This window comes from Eptesicus fuscus, chromosome 5 (assembly GCF_027574615.1).
Source record: "Eptesicus fuscus isolate TK198812 chromosome 5, DD_ASM_mEF_20220401, whole genome shotgun sequence".
NCBI classification, from domain to species: Eukaryota; Metazoa; Chordata; class Mammalia; order Chiroptera; family Vespertilionidae; genus Eptesicus; species Eptesicus fuscus.
Window position 1 is genome coordinate 74,472,303 of NC_072477.1, and position 15,729 is coordinate 74,488,031.

Sequence of the window (15,729 nt, forward strand, 5' to 3'; positions counted from 1 at the left end):
TGCAAACCCCTATTTCAAATAGTCTTCTTGATCCTTTTAAGTTTTCTGGGAAACTTGTACAATCTGATTAAGCAGACAGAATTTCACCTCTGTCACTTCCTATTTTACCTGGGTGCCCCCACTTTAGAGACCAGGTCTGTCGGCCCCAAACCCACATCCCATGCTCTAGTCTGCATTTCTCAGCAGCTTTCATCAGGAGAATGGAAAGAGGAGGGTGTGTACACAGTATAAGTGATGTGTGATAGCTGATGAACTATTGTATCCTTTGTAAAGTCATGTTTTCTTAACTGTTGTTATGTATGAAAGGTCTTCTAGATATAAGAACTTAAGTCAATATCATATTTATGACTCTAGAAAATAAACTGAGTATTTATCCTATAAATTGGGAAATTTGCTGTTTCATTCTAAAGAAATTGTTCATAAGTTAATGAACCAGTGGTCTTCAAAGAGGGGTCTGTATATCTAATTACATTATATATATATTTTTAATATATTTTATTGATTCTCCACAGAGAGGAAGGGAGAGGGATAGAGAGTCAGAAACGTCGATGGGAGAGAAACATCGATCAGCTGCCTTCTGCACACCTTCTACTGGGGATGTGCCCACAACCAAGGTACATGCCCCTGACCAGAATCGAACCTGGGACCTCTCAGTCCGCAGGCCGACGCTCTAGCCACTGAGCCAAACCAGTTAGGGCATACATTTTATCTTATATTTTATATTTATGTTTATATATTTTAATATTTTATTTTATTTACTTATATTTACTTTCATACCTACATTAAAAATAATTATATTTTCTATATTTTTAAGTACATTAATTTATTAATATATATATAAAATTTTTATAAATACAGGGTAGGGAAAAAGTAGGTTTACAGTTGTTCATATGGAAAATAATACAATAATTAATAAATAGTAACACAAGAATAAACTTTTTCATACTTACAACTATAAACCTACTTTTTCCCACTCTGTATATATACATATTCTGCTGTATCCCAAAATTTGTTTTGCAATATATAATTAAAAAAAAGAAAGTCTGGAGTCCAGTGGATTAGACTATGGACATTTGTCTCAACCAAGAATATTGACACAGTTTTGGTTTTCAGGGGCAGAGAGGGGAAGTGGAGATGATGCATACAAGAGTCATCTACATATACTGGCTGCCATCCAACCTTCTTTATTCTACTCCACCCAAAGTTGAATCAATACTGGGGAAGAGGTTGCCAGGCAAGTGTGTGCATTTGTGTGGAACATGTGATTGTGACAACCACAAAGTGAGTGGAGTGCTAGCAGCTGAGCAGTTCGGGCTTCCCGGAGTATAATCTATAAACAGCAGCCCACAGAGAAATAAGGTAAAAGCCAACTTGGGCTCCCAAGGCTCTACAATGTGAAGTCTACAAAACTCAAGCAGATGAAAGGTCTAATTAGATATTTCTCAACAGAAGGAAGTTGACTTTAAAAAGATGAAAGAGGACATAAAAGAAACCAACATGGAATAGAAAGGTGAAAGAGGAAATAAAAGAAACCAACATGGAATAGAAAGAACCTTCTATAGTCAAAAATTTAAAAACAGAAAGAGAAGATTGAGAGTAATTTGGTCCTCCCTGAAATTTGAAGTTTTTTTTAACTCAATATGGGCAAATTACCTAAAATTCCATGTTCTAAATATGAATTCCTGTGGAGATTCTACTATGCCACGTGCCAGAAAGTTCTATCTTATTTGAATGAATTACACAGATATGGATTCAAGTGAAATCAGAGAGAAGTTACCACTTTTGTCATGTGTTGATAAAGACCTAACCACATCTGGAATAATGACCTATCTACAATTGCAATGTTACTCAAAGCAGGCAACCCCTGTCCACTTGGGTGTGGTCGATGGCAGACCTTATAAGTCCAATAATTTTTAGTGACACAACTACCAAGCAATAGAATAACTGCATCATGTCATGGAAATCCTCTAGTCTAAAATGGAGAGGCATAAACGGGCAAGAGCAGAAGAGGGTGTGATGGTCAAGGTTACTGTACCAATGAGTTCCTCCCAGACGGAAGCTTTGTTCCCCCGCAAGCTCAGCTCCCGCTCCCAGGTCTCGGGCTGAGATAGCTTCATCCGCTTCCCAGCTCTGCAAGAATCCCATGGCCCGGGGAGGCGACTTCGAGAAAAGGCCTGCAGGTTGGAGGGGTATCTGGAACCGAGGAGGAAAAGCTTATCATTTCAAAGCCAGCTGAAAATAACTCAGGAAAGGAAAGGTGAGCCAGTCAACACTAGTCAGTCATGTTTTCAGGCCACATCTGCCCAAACTAATGTTGTTGGGTCAGAAATACAGGGATTGGGGCCATGAATGTAGAAGAGTCATGGGGTTTCCCACATGGAATGTACGTTCGGATGTATCTTCCCACCTGTAGCCTAGCAAGGCATGCACGTGCTGGGCAGGCTCCTGGATGTGCAGTCGCTGTACCAACTTCTTCAGGGTGAACGTTGGTGGCTTCTTTCTTTCTGGCACTGCATTGTAAGACTTCTCAAACTGTGGAAATATCCCCAAATCCCACTGGGGTCATTTAATCTATGACCATGGTCACTTTCTTCAGAAAGCAGAACCTAAGACCCATCCTATACCTATGAGATCATTTCTTTCCCCAAAGCAGATTTGGGCAAAGAGTAGGAATAAGGGGTAAAAATCTCTATCAACAAGAACTCCTGTGGTAAGCATAATATAACAGTGTTTTGGGATCACCATGTTTTATTTACATAATATTGAACTATTAATGGTAAAATGGAGTGATTGACTTGTGAATAGCAAAATGGAGGTAGGATGAACAGAGGATACCTTGTTCTCCAAGGGAGGAAAGAGAAAAGGGGCTCTTATTTAAATCATTGAGACTTGGACCAGGAGGAGGCATCAGAATAATGCAGGCTGCGAGGAGTTAAAAAAAAAAAAAACTGAAAGAAGTTGCTTTACAGAATCTTCGATGGTGGAAGAGCTAAGTTTGGAATGTATTAATAGGATGAAGAGAAAAGATCAGCTGACCGACTGAGAATGTATTTTCTTATAATGCTTACATCTTCCTAATAATCTATTCCAAAGATGATGGTGGTGGTAGCTCACATTTATTCAGGGCCAGGTGTTGTTAGAAATACTGAAAATACAATAACTGATTTAATCCTCACAAAACCCCAATGAAATAGGTACTATTATAATCCCCATTTTATATCTGAGGAAACTGAGGCAAGAGAGGGCAAATCATTTGGCCAAAGTCAGGTAGCCAGCAGTGCTGGTGGTGGAGGGATTCACACCCAGGTCAGAATCCAGATTTTATGTTCTTAACCACTAAGTGCAATGACTTATTTGTCATTAATGCAAATTAAAAGATGGTTTGGTTTGTTTTTAAAAATTCCCATGGAAGGTAAACATTTCATATCTTTAACTCATTTATCCAGCTGGACATGCCACCAGTCATTAAAGAAATGGGGGGGAAAATTCTGTAATTTATTGCTTTACTTGTGATCAAGTATTAGTAATCAAATTTAAAAAGACTGTAATGAAACTAAACAGATATTAAATCCAAGTTTTAGAGAAAAAAAAAAAAGAAATGGGGGCAAAGCCCTAGCCGGTTTGGCTCAGTAGATAGAGCATCAAGCCTGTGGACTGAGGGGTCCCAGGTCAGATTCTGGCCAAGGGCACATACCCAGGTTGTGGGCTCGATCCCAGTAGGGGGCGTGCAGGAGGCAGCCGATCAATGATTCTCTCTCATCACCGATGTTTCTATCTCTCTCTCCCTCTCCCTTCCTCTCTGAAAGCAATAAAGATCTATATCTATAAAGAGCATTTCCCAGTGCTCTCCAAACCTGATCCCATAATCACAGCTGAGAATTCCCCAGGTAGGAAATTGGCCTGCACCTACCACACCCTCTATTCATATTTCTAAACCAAATGGAATTCCATTTCTAATTATCAGCTGAGAAGATTGTTCATCTATACTAATAAAAGCCTAGGTGGCATCTCGCCCTCGTGTCATCACAAGATGGCCACCCCCATGTCATCACAAGATGGCTGCCACAAGATGGCCGCCCTCACATCATCACAAGATGGCCACCACAAGATGGCCACCCCCATGTCATCACAAAATCAGGGTAGGGCAGTTGGGGGACATCAGGCTGACAGGGGAGGGCAGTTGGGGGTGAGATCAGGCCAGCAGGGGAGGGCAGTTGGGGGCAAGCAAGCTGGCAGGGGAGGGCAGTTGGGGACAATCAGGCCAGCAGGGAAGGGCAGTTGGGGGTGATCGGGCTGGCAGGGGAGCAGTTAGGTGTCAATCAGGCGGGCAGGGGAGTGGTTAGGGGTGATCAGGCTAGCAGGCAGAAGCGGTTAGGGACAATCAGGCAGGCAGGCAGGCAGGTAAGCGGTTGGGAGCCAGCAGTCCTGGACTGTTAGAGGGATGTCCGACTGCCGGTTTAGGCCTGATCCCGTCGGGGGATGTCCCAGATTGGAGAGGGTGCAGGCTGGGCTTAGGGACACCCCCCAGTGCACAAATTTCGTGCACCAGGCCTCTATTGCACATATAGAACCCCAGAACAAGGCACTCACCTTCTCCTGTTCATCTCTAAGAAGATTAAATATTGACAAATATTTCGGTGTCTTAGGAAATGGCCACTTCGTCTTCTGTAGGGACAGGAGAAGCGGTTTCAAAAAGGGAAATGGAGGTTGTCCCTGGAGAGATCCATTTCAATAGCCCCAAAGGCTCATCTCTATCCAAAAGGAAGCCAGCCAGGAAAGAGGCAGGCCCTGCCTTCTCTGACTCCTGAGCTCTACCCGGCTCCTCTGCATTTTTCAGACTATTTGTTCCTGATTGTAAGAACATGCCAGACACTTAGTGTGGGGTCCCCCTGGATCAGCATGTTCCTTCGTCCCTCCCTTTCCAGAGAAAAGGGACCTGGGCTGTGAATGACCAGAGCTGAGACAGGGACTGACTGGAGGCCGGGGGCGTCGGTGCGGGCGTCTCTTGGCCCGGTGCTTCCGAGGGTTGTACTTGGCCAGCTGGTACTCATCAAACTGGGTGAATTTGTCAGTCATAGCAGCACGCAGGCAGGCAGGCAGGGGCACCAGCTTGTCCTCCTCTCCTTCATCCAGGCTCTGCCAGAGAGAGGAGAGACCATCAGGAGTAAGACCCAAACAATCCCTCCAAAACAAAACAAGACCCATCACAGGGTTAAATGAGAATAGGGAGCAAGTTCTCAGCCCACGCTCTAAAGCAAGGGTGGGGAACCGTTTTTCTGCCAAGGGCCATTTGGGTATTTATAACATCATTCTCAGGCCATACAAAATTAACAATTTAAAAATTAGCTTGCTATATTTGGGTCAAATATTTAATTAACTCATCCTTAGTGCCTTGGCAGGGCCAGACCAAATGATTTCTTAGACCTTATATGGCCCGCAGGCCAGATGTTCCCTACCCCAGCTCTAAAATGACAGTTTCTATGGTACTGGGCTAGTCAACAGACTTCCACGGGTCTCATTTTCTTCATTGTAAATACAAGGTCCAGAATAAGACCAATTTTTCTTAAACTGTGGTCCAGCCCTTCTCAATCATATTCTCCCTGTTGGGCAACCCAGCCTGGTAGAGGGAGATGCTGTCCTGTCTGGGCACTAAGGTTGAGGGCAGCAGAGGAGAGGCCAAACTGTCCGAGAATTTTCTCCAGGGATGCAATCAGCAAAAGAGAGGCACCTACGTGAAGGCCAAAGTTCAGGGAAGTGAGTGCCATACCTGGTAAAACTCGGCTACCTGAATCCAATCAGAAGGCAGCTGGACAATAGCGCAGAAATATCGTCGCAGGTGGGGGCGGCAGACTGGCAAGAAGGCAGCAATGGCCAAGACTTGGTTGGCTACATCCCTGATGTTCAGCTGCTGCCTGGCATACAGAGATGCCTAGGGTGCAGGGTGGGGAGAGTTAGCATCTCGGCCACTTCTCCCAGAACTTCATGCCCTAAACTAACTTGCATATCTAATCTACCAGCATAAAACCTTTCCTGATCCCTCCAGATTGTCTATGAAATATCAAGTTCAACTTCTTAGCTTTGCATCCTAAATCCCCTGTAATTTAGTCCGTTTCTGCCTTTGCAGCATGTCTTCTCCTGGGTCTATGGATCACCTCCCACATCAACCAGGCCCTTTCCCTCTTTGGAAGACCTCCCACCTTCAACATCTATCAAAGACTTACCCTGGGTTCAAAGTGCTGATTAAACCAGACATCTTCCAAAGTCTCATCAAAAATATCCCCCCCCCCCGCCTTTTCTACTTCTGAAACAGTCACTTATCTACTGTGCCATTTGCACTTACATATTTGGGAGTGTTTTGCTGACCTAACAGTACCATAAGCTCCTTAAGAGCCAGATCATGTTTCATTCTGTTGGTATGACCCTCAAGACACTGTATACTCGCCCTAACCAGTTTGGCTCAGTGGATAGAACATCGGCCTGCAGACTGAAAGTTCCCAGGTTTGATTCTAGTCAAGGGCATGTACCTTGGTTGCGGGCACATCCCCAGTAGGAGGTGTGCAGGAGGCAGCTGATCGATGTTTCTCTCTCATCGATGTTTCTAACTCTCTATCCCTCTCCCTTCCTCTCTGTAAAATATCAATAAAATAATTTTTTTAAAAAAGAAAAGACACTGTATACTTAAGTCTGTGTACTTCCCTTCCCTAGCATACTCCTTCCCAATCCCATCTTCTCCACTCCTCAAAGAACCCTAGGGACCAGGCCACAGACTCACCCAGAGATCATATTCACTTCCTAAGTGAAGCTCCCTCCACCAACAGCACAAAGCTGGTCACCATCCCCCTCACACACCATAAGCACATTCTCTAGCTCCCAGCTTTCCACTCCTATCCACTCTCTCACACCACAATACCTTGAGGATAAACTCAGGCTCCAAGGGGGCAAGTTCACTACAGATTTCCAGGAGGGCAGTCTTGGTAGGGTTGGCTGCATCTTTCATGTTTACCTTTGATGCCACAGTGGAGCACAACAAGCTCATTAGAGCCATCTGGGAATTGAGAGAGGTAAGGAAGGAGGAAAGAGGTAATAAGGATCAACTTAAGCATCCCTCAGGCCAACCTACAAAATCATGGACAGAGAAAATGGATCCCAGATTCAGAAGATGTTTTTTCAACCAAGAGGCTGGAAAGGGGATTAGGAGGTGAGAAATAAGAGCTGGGTGATGCCCCCTCCCTCCCCTCCATCAGTGGAAGGGATCTGGTTCAGTCTTTGGGCACTACTCCTCCCACCCACCCCCACATTCTTCCCTCCACCACCATCAACCTCTTTCCCACACTGGAACTTTTACCTTCTTCTCCTGAAGGAGCTGGTCAGTGGGCTCAGACCAAGACTCAGAGTCTCCAGGGGTGAGCTTCAAGGCCAGTTCCTCCACCTCCTCCTCCTCTCCCAAGCTTAGACTGTAAAAAGGCATTTGAGCCTCTGTCCATTTCTTCTCTCCTGGCTTTTTCTCTTCTGAAGAGGACCAATGACCCTGGGGATAGAGGCAATTATTAATCACAGTCTCTCAAACATAGATACTAGCAGATTTGAAGGCAGCTCCCAGGGATAGGAAGTGTCCACATTTGTCTTCTAGCACAATGGTTCTCAACCTTTCTAATGCCGCAACCCTTTAATACAGTTCCTCATGTTGTGGTGACCCCCAACCATAAAATTATTTTCGTTGCTACTTCATAACTGTAATTTTGCTACTGTTATGAATCGTAATGTAAATATCTGTGTTTTCCTATGGTCTTAGGCTCTACAGCAGCGGAGAACCACTAGCAGGGTCGCCTAAGACCATCAGAAAACACAGATATTTACATTACGATTCATAACAGTAGCAAAATTACAGTTATGAAGTAGCAACGAAAATAATTTTATGGTTGGGGGTCACCACAACATGAGGAACTGTATTAAAGGATCGCGGCATTAGAAAGGTTGAGAACCACTGTTCTAGCACCTCAACTCCTCTCCCTTCCTCTGACATAGGGATCTCTCACTATCACACATACCATCTTTCTTGGCTCAACCTTCTGAGCATTTGCTCAGGTGCTTCGTGATCAACCTGCTTTCATCTCCTTATTGATGTCACAGCCTAGGAGCCCTCCTATGATGCTATTAAAGTATTCTGGAGTCACCCTGGCCAGTGTGGCTCAGTTGGTTGGGCATCGCCCCATGCACCAAAAGGTTGCCGGTTCGATTTCTGGTCAGAGCACATGCCTGGGGTTGTGGGCTCAATCCCCAGTAGGGGGCTTACAGGAGGCAGCTGATTGATCTTTTGCTCTTACATCAATGTTTCTCTCTCTCCTCTTCCTTCCTCCCTCTCTAAAAATCAATAAAAATCTTTTTTTAAAAAAATGCATTTTGGAGTCAGAAGAAAAAGGGCCACATCCCTGATCAATTTCCCAGCAACTTTGGGATCCCCCTTAACCTTTAAACCTCAGCTACCTCATTCCCTTCTAACAGTTCCATCAGGTAGGGTTAGGGCTACCTGATGGGGTCATTTAGATTAAATGGGATAATGCATGTATGACCCTTGGCAAATTGAAAAGCCCTAAATAAGTGTAAGATAGCAGTAGCTATAATCCTGACAATAACACTATGAGGTAGATTTTCATTGATCTTGTTTTAAAGGTGAGGAAATTATGGTGGGTGGTAATGGAGAGAAAAAGGAGGACATCTGAAATACTCTCAATAAGAAAGATAAATAAAATAGATAAATAAATGTGAGGAAATTAAAGTTTCAAAAGGCTAAGAGTCTTGCCCAAGGTTGTGCTTGTAATAGGCAGAGACAGTATAGGGCTCAGGTTAGTCTTTGCCTCAGTCCGAATCCCGAGGCTATCCAGCGGAATGTGTGTTTCTATACTGATTCTGACCTGTGCTCATATATGCAAGTATACGTGGACATGTATCTGTACATGCACCTCCAGGGAACTGGGTGAGGGTATAGCAGATGTGTCTCATGCCTGTAAAGGATCTCAAAAGCACTTGACTGACGGTGCTACTGCAACATCATGATGGCTCTCCTCCTGAGCAGAGGCTTTCTGAGGACAGGGCCTGTTTTTGCTCTACTGTCCAGAATGTCTGAACTAGATATGAAATGAGAGTAATGATGCTGATGAAGCCAGCCCTGGGGTAAAGGGCACCTCAGGAAGAGACTTCAAAGAGAGACACTGTGACATGAAAGCTAGGGACTAGAGCATCCAACAGACATGGCTGCAGTCAAGACGAGCAACTAGAGCTATTACCAAAGCTGTTTCCTGAGCTCCCCATGTGGCAGAGATGGATTTCAGGGCTCTGGGGCAGGTCAGAGGGCCTGGTCCCTCAGAGAAACACTGAGTCCTCCAGGTTGGAGGCTCAGAAAGCAGGTGGTTACTGGTATCCAGGCTGCACAGATCAGCTTGCACCAGCTGAGATGTCTGGACACATTGGAGAAAGGAGCTGGCAGACATAGTGCTCTTCCGAATAGAGTGTTTAGCCAGGCACCGGTTCTCCAAGGAGAGAATGTCTGGGTGGGCAGATACATGTCCATGTGGTTTCTCCATGACCTTCAAGTCAGGAAGTGTGGCCAGGCAACGATTTTCCAAGGAAAGGATGTCTGGGTGGGAAGACACATGTCCATGTGGTTTCTCCATGATCTTCACATCAGGAAGTGTGGCCAGGCACCGGTTCTCCAAGGAGAGGATGTCTGGGTGGGCAGACACGTGCCCATAAAGTTTCTCCATGGCTGGAGCCCAACCAGTATATCCTAGATGGAGAGAAAGATGTGATGAGCACTTGGCTGCACTGGGAGTGTTTCTTTCCTATAGCACTCCTGGGAATGCCTGTGACCTAAAGGCAGAGAACAACCAATACTTCTTTTTCCAGGACTGGGTTTATTAGAAGGACTAGAGCAGTGATGGGCAACCTTTTGAGCTTGGTGTGTCAAACTTCGCCAAAAAACTGAGCATAACTCGGGTAGTGTGTCACTTTGAGGAAAAAACTAACTCTAAGACTCTAGTCACAAATGTTTCATCCTCAGGAGAAGCAAATGTTTCATCCTCGGCATGCGGCCGCGGGTCATCAGAAATGGCTACGCGTGTCAGTGCTGACACGCGTGTCATAGGTTTGCCATCACTGGACTAGAGGCTCAGTACATGAAATTCATACACGGGGGGAAGAGGGGGTGTCCTCATCCCAGCCTGCACCCTCTCCAATCTGGGACCCCTCGGGGGATGTCCAACTGCTGGTTTAGGCCTGATTCCTGTGGGATCCCTGTGACATCCCTCTCACAATCCGGGACTGCTGGCTCCCAACCGCTCACCTGCCTGCCAGCCTGATCACCCCCTAACCATTCCCCTGCTAGCCGGATCGATGCCTAACTGCTTCCCTGCCAGCCGATTGCCCCTAACTGCCCTCCCCTGTAGGCCTGGTCCCCCCCAACTGCCCTACCCTGCAGGCCTGGTTGCTCCCAACTCCCCTCCCCTGCAGGCCTGGTTGCCCCCAACTTCCCTCCTCTGCCGACCCGGTCACCCCTAACTGCCCTCCCCTACAGGCCTGATTGCCCCCAACTGCCCTCCCTTTCAGGCCTGGTCCCTCCCAACTGCCCTCCCCTGCTGGCCTGATAACCCCCAACTGCCCTCTCTTGCAGGCCTGGTCCCTCCCAACTGCCCTCCCCTGCTGGCCATCTTGTGGCAGCCATCTTTGACCACATGGGGTGGCCATCTTGTGTGTTGGAGTGATGGTCAATTTGTATATTACCTCTTTATTATATAGGATGTATTCAGGGAGTATTCTACAGAGAGAATAGAGGGAGTATTCTAAGGGAGAAGAGTAGGGAAAGGTAAGGCAGAAGCTTAAGAGCAGGAAGTTGCTGTTTTAAGAAAACTAAAAAAAAGACATGTCTTCTTATGAAGGGGTAAAGGAACGCCCAAGGGCTGTACGTGTGATCCCAACTTAGTACAGGGGCCACACTTGTAACTTGGACTCTGGATTCTTAGCTCCAGAAACAAACATTTTGATTAAGCTATCTACATGCACCACTTCAACTTCTTTGCCTCCTACTCACTCTTCAACCAAATAAATGGGATTCTGTCCCACTATTCCTGCAAGGCTGTCCTCTTAGGTAACTAGTGGAATTCTTGTTATACAAGAACAGACACATCTGGGAACTTATTTTCCTTCAACTCTCAAGTACAATATGAGACTGTTGATCCTCTCATTGAAACTCTCTTTTCTTTTGGCTTCCATGATGCTACTGTCCTGGTTTTCCTCTTACAACTCTGACCAGACCTTCTTGGGGGTTCCTTCTCTGCCATTGCTTGAATGTTAATCCTCCTTAGAGTGCCAATCATTCTGTATACTTTCCCAACATAGTCTCACCTATTCTGTGGCTCCAAATAACATTTCTATGCTGGCAACTCACAAATTTATTCTTTGACCTAGGTCTCGTCTGAGCTTCATACTCATTTACCCACTTGCCTGTTGGACATCTCCACTTGGGTAACTCAAAGGTATGCAAAGCTCCATAGATCTCAAATGTATTGTCTTTCTCACAATCCCACCTCTTCTCCAAATCTATCCCCCCTCCTTTGCCACCTCTGCTTACAGAGGCTTGGAGTGGAACAGACTTGAGTTTAAATCCTTATGGAACCTTGAGTCTACTTGGGACCTTGGGCTTCCTTGTACTTCTGTGCCTCAGTTTCCTCATCTACAAAATTGAGATAAATGTCTCCCTCCACAGAGTTGTTAGAGGAATAAGTGAGAAAAAAAAAAAGCACTTACAGCAACACTTAGTAAGTGTTCAGTAAATAAAATCTATTGTTATTTTCATCCAATAAACTACTGAATCCTATTGATTCTACTCTATCAGTTTCTCTCAAACCTATCCAGTTCTCTTCATTCTGCCTGCCACCACCTTTGTTAAAACCCTGCAATCCATGTGGACCCCAGTATACAGATCTGTTTAAGTAAAGGAACACCGCCCCAAAAAAGGAGCACCCTCATACATACCCCAGCCACGGTTTAATACATAGCCTTATTTATTTTATCTAGAGGCCCAGTGCACGAAAACTCATGCAAGAGTAGGCCTTCCTTGCCCTGGCTGCTGGCACCGGCTTCCCTCCGGCCCTCGCCACCAGGCATCTGCACCAGGGCTTCGCTCTGGCTCCGACTTCATCTGGAAGGATGTCCATAATGATGCCCAGAAGGTCTAATTAGAATATTACCCTTTTATTATTATAGATGGTAAAATTTTACCTTGTTTGCTTATTTGCCTCCGTGTTCACTCTCTCTCCTTACAAGAATAGAACTCCCTGAGGGTTCCTTTATCTTGTTTTCCTTTATATGCCCTGCATCATACATGTAACCTGGCTTCTGATTGTTAGGTCTGGTCAAATAATTGAATCAACACCCCCTCCCCTGGGAACTGACCTGTAGGCCACTTCACAATAGACATTCCACTTAATAAGACCATTATCTCTCCGCTCTGGAGTTTCCCAGAATCCGGACCTGCACAGAGAATTCTCCGCCCAGAAAAAGCCCACCTAGAGTCCTTTAAAAACCTCTGACTCCCCACCATTGGCTGCTGGCACCATTTTGAGGCTCAGACCATCTGGTATCCAGATGACCTAATAAATTCATGATTCTTCACCTCTTTTGGCCTCATGCATTCCTCCTTCGGCAACCCTAACACTGATCATGTTTCAGCCTCATCTCTTACTGTTATTCCCATCTAACTCTAAGTTTCTACTTTATGTAATCACTCTAGATTACATAAAGGCAGGTACCTGGAGCACTCTTCCTTCTACGAAGACCACTCCTTCCCCATCCCTTCCTTTACCAGGCCTAACTGTACTTTCCTCTCACTCAGCAGGCTTCAGTTTAATAGTTCCTCCAAGGAGCCAGCCAGTCTGATATAGGTGGCCCTGTGTTCTCACAACATCGTACCTCCTCCACATCCTCTGGTTTGTGATTGCCTGTTTGTCTTTCATTCCACCAGATTATAAATTCCTGAGAACAAAAACCCTTGTAGCCTTGTTCACTATTGTTTCTACAATACCCTCATCAGTGGGATTCAGAGACTTTTGACAATCTGGTGAAAGCTATGGAGTTTTTCTTAGAAAAACATGAGTATATACTATTTTGCACTCAATTTTCAGGGTCCATCCATGGATCACTTAGAATCTCCATTAACTGCAAATTAAGAACCTCTGCTTGACAGAATGCTTGATCTTATACTATTGGAATGTATTTACTTATTTGGACAAGTGGTTATCTTCTATTTGCATTTAAGTATTTTAGGAATAAGTATGTTGTTAAATGAACCAGTTAAACCTCAAATGCAAGAGCTTATGGAGAGGAACGTAGAATACTTCCAAGAAAATCTGAATGGACGGACAGACAGTCCAGAACCAGAAAGGACACGGATAGCTCACTGGACGTCAGTTTGGGCAAACTACATCGCGAATGATGGCCTCTGTGCCCTGTACACGTCCCTCATATCTTGGTACCACATAAGCCCCAGGGAAAGGAGAGGGGAAATCTCAGAATTAACTCAAGGGTTTCTTATAATGTCTCAAAACAAAAATTAAGTTAACAGAAAAACACAGTTCAATATTTTTTGCACCCTGGAATTTGGGAAGGGAGATTCAGCTGTAAACTACAAATGAAAAGTCCCTGCCCCACACCCCCATCTCTAGATCCATTCTCCAGGGATACCACTGCTGTTTTATATGAATAGTTGCAAATATTTTCTATGTATATTTGAACATACAATGGAGTCAAGCAAAGAAAGAAAAGGGGGTGGGGGGAGGAAGCATATATATATATCCATATATATATATATATGCTTCCTCCCCCCACCCCCTTTTCTTTCTTTGCTTTACATAAAGAGGATCATACTTTAGACACCATTCTGTACTCAGTGTGTCATGGAAACCTTGTGTTAACACATTAACACCCACCTCACTTGTACAAAAGTTGGCTGTCTGGGATTCTTTCCTGTTTAAGCACCGCCCGGGTTCCTGTGATGACAAACAGCGCTCAAACTCCCTTGTTGGTGGCAGTTACTGTCTCCTTCCAAGGAGCACTGAGCAGGGAGACTCGTTCTCACTCCTACGTCCCTTCTCCGCCCTGCCCCGCCCTGGCCCGCACTCTCTCCACCGGCTTTCCGCGGGCCGTCCTCGCTGTCCCTTCCACACACGCACACACCCTCCCGGAGCTGCCGGGAGGAGCCGGCGCACGCACCCACCCGCGTCCGCCCCACCCGAGCCTGGGCCGCGCTCGGCCCTTCGCACCGGCTCTCCGTGCCGAGCCCAGTGCTCCCGACGCCGGGCCAGGGCGGCTTTTACCTGCGCTCGGACGGTCCCCGGAGCCGCTCCGGGCTGGAGAAGCCGGCTGCCTGGGACGCCGATCTCCGTTCTCCGAAGCAGGAAGCAGGAGCCGGCTCTGGGCTCCGCGGGTCAGAGGAACTGGAGCCGGAGGAGGAGCCGGGCGGCGCGGGGAGGGCACTGCCGCGGGCGGAGACGCCGCTGGGCTGGGCTGGGCGGCCGCTGGAGCTGCGAGCGGAGCGGGGCGTCGCCGGCAGGAAGAGCAGGTGCCTGGCTGGTGGTGCGAATGCCCGGATGACATTGCAGCCTTTTGGGGGGCCTGGGTTTGGTCCCCTCCCTTTTCCCCCTTTCTTGTCCTCCTTTCTCCTGCCCGTCAGGCTCCCCCTCTACCAAGGTCCCCTCTTTTGCTAAATTTTCTCTCCTTTCTTGTGACATATCTTCCAACACAATTTCTTGAAAAAGATTTTTAGCATGTCCGTTTCCTGTCTGGACACTTTTTTTCCTGGTGTCAAAGATAGCTGGACTCTTGTGCTCGCTTCGGCAGCACATATACTAAAATTGTAACGATACAGAGAAGATTAGCATGGCCCCTGCGCAAGGATGACACGCAAATTCGTGAAGCGTTCCATATTTTTTTATAGGGGTGCATTTTAGATTCAATGCACTCCCCATTAAAATACCAATGGTATATTTCACAGACCTTGAAAGAACTCTCCAAAAATTCATCTGGAATAAAAAAAGACCCCGAATAGCCACAGCAATCCTGAGAAAGAAGAATAAAGTAGGAGGGAATCTCAATACCAGATTTCAAGCTGTATTACAAAGCCACTGTTCTCAAAACAGCCTGGTACTGGCACAAGAACAGACATATAGATCAATGGAACAGAATAGAGAATCCAGATATTGACCCAAACCACTATGCTCAATTAATATTTGACAAAGGAGGCATGAACATACAATGGAGTCAAGACAGTCTCTTCAATAAATGGTGTTGGGAAAATTGGACAGATACATGCAAAAAAATGAAGCTTGATCACCAACTTACGCCATACACAAAAATAAACTCAAAATGGATACAGGACTTAAACATAAGACGGGAAACCATAAAAATACTAGAGTAATCCACAGGCAGCAAAATCTCAGACATATGCCAAAAGAAATTCTTCACTGACACTGCCCCTAGGGCAATGGAAGCTAAAGAGAAAATTAACAAATGGGACTACATCAAAATAAAAAGCTTTTTCACAGCAAAAGAAACCATCAACAAAACAACAAGAAGGCCTACTGCATGGGAGAACATATTTGCAAATGGCATCACTGATAAAGGTTTGATCTCCAACATCTACAGGCAGCTTATACAACTTAATAAAAGGAAGATAAATGA

The 15,729-nt window shown here is 45.6% G+C and overlaps 1 protein-coding gene and 1 non-coding gene across 2 annotated transcripts in view; one reads left to right on the plus strand and one right to left on the minus strand.

Annotated features, from left to right (window-relative positions):
• The window catches only part of TEP1 (telomerase associated protein 1), a 42,843-nt gene extending 28,404 nt beyond the window's left edge, over window positions 1-14,439 (minus strand). Inside the window, exons 1-9 of the mRNA XM_054716399.1 lie at window positions 14,367-14,439; window positions 9,285-9,784; window positions 7,346-7,528; window positions 6,911-7,045; window positions 5,768-5,929; window positions 4,975-5,136; window positions 4,591-4,665; window positions 2,408-2,532; window positions 2,036-2,193 (exon numbers count right to left, since the gene is read on the minus strand). Of these exons, the coding sequence (XP_054572374.1) occupies window positions 2,036-2,193; window positions 2,408-2,532; window positions 4,591-4,665; window positions 4,975-5,136; window positions 5,768-5,929; window positions 6,911-7,045; window positions 7,346-7,528; window positions 9,285-9,761 (1,477 nt within the window). The 5' untranslated portion in view covers window positions 9,762-9,784; window positions 14,367-14,439. The remainder of the gene's footprint in view (window positions 1-2,035; window positions 2,194-2,407; window positions 2,533-4,590; window positions 4,666-4,974; window positions 5,137-5,767; window positions 5,930-6,910; window positions 7,046-7,345; window positions 7,529-9,284; window positions 9,785-14,366) is intronic.
• Window positions 14,440-14,873: 434 nt separating this feature from the next.
• LOC114229265 (U6 spliceosomal RNA) lies at window positions 14,874-14,980 on the plus strand. Its single transcript, XR_003615360.2, has one exon. It is a non-coding gene; the product is annotated as a U6 spliceosomal RNA (small nuclear RNA).
• The last annotated feature ends 749 nt before the right edge of the window (window positions 14,981-15,729 follow it).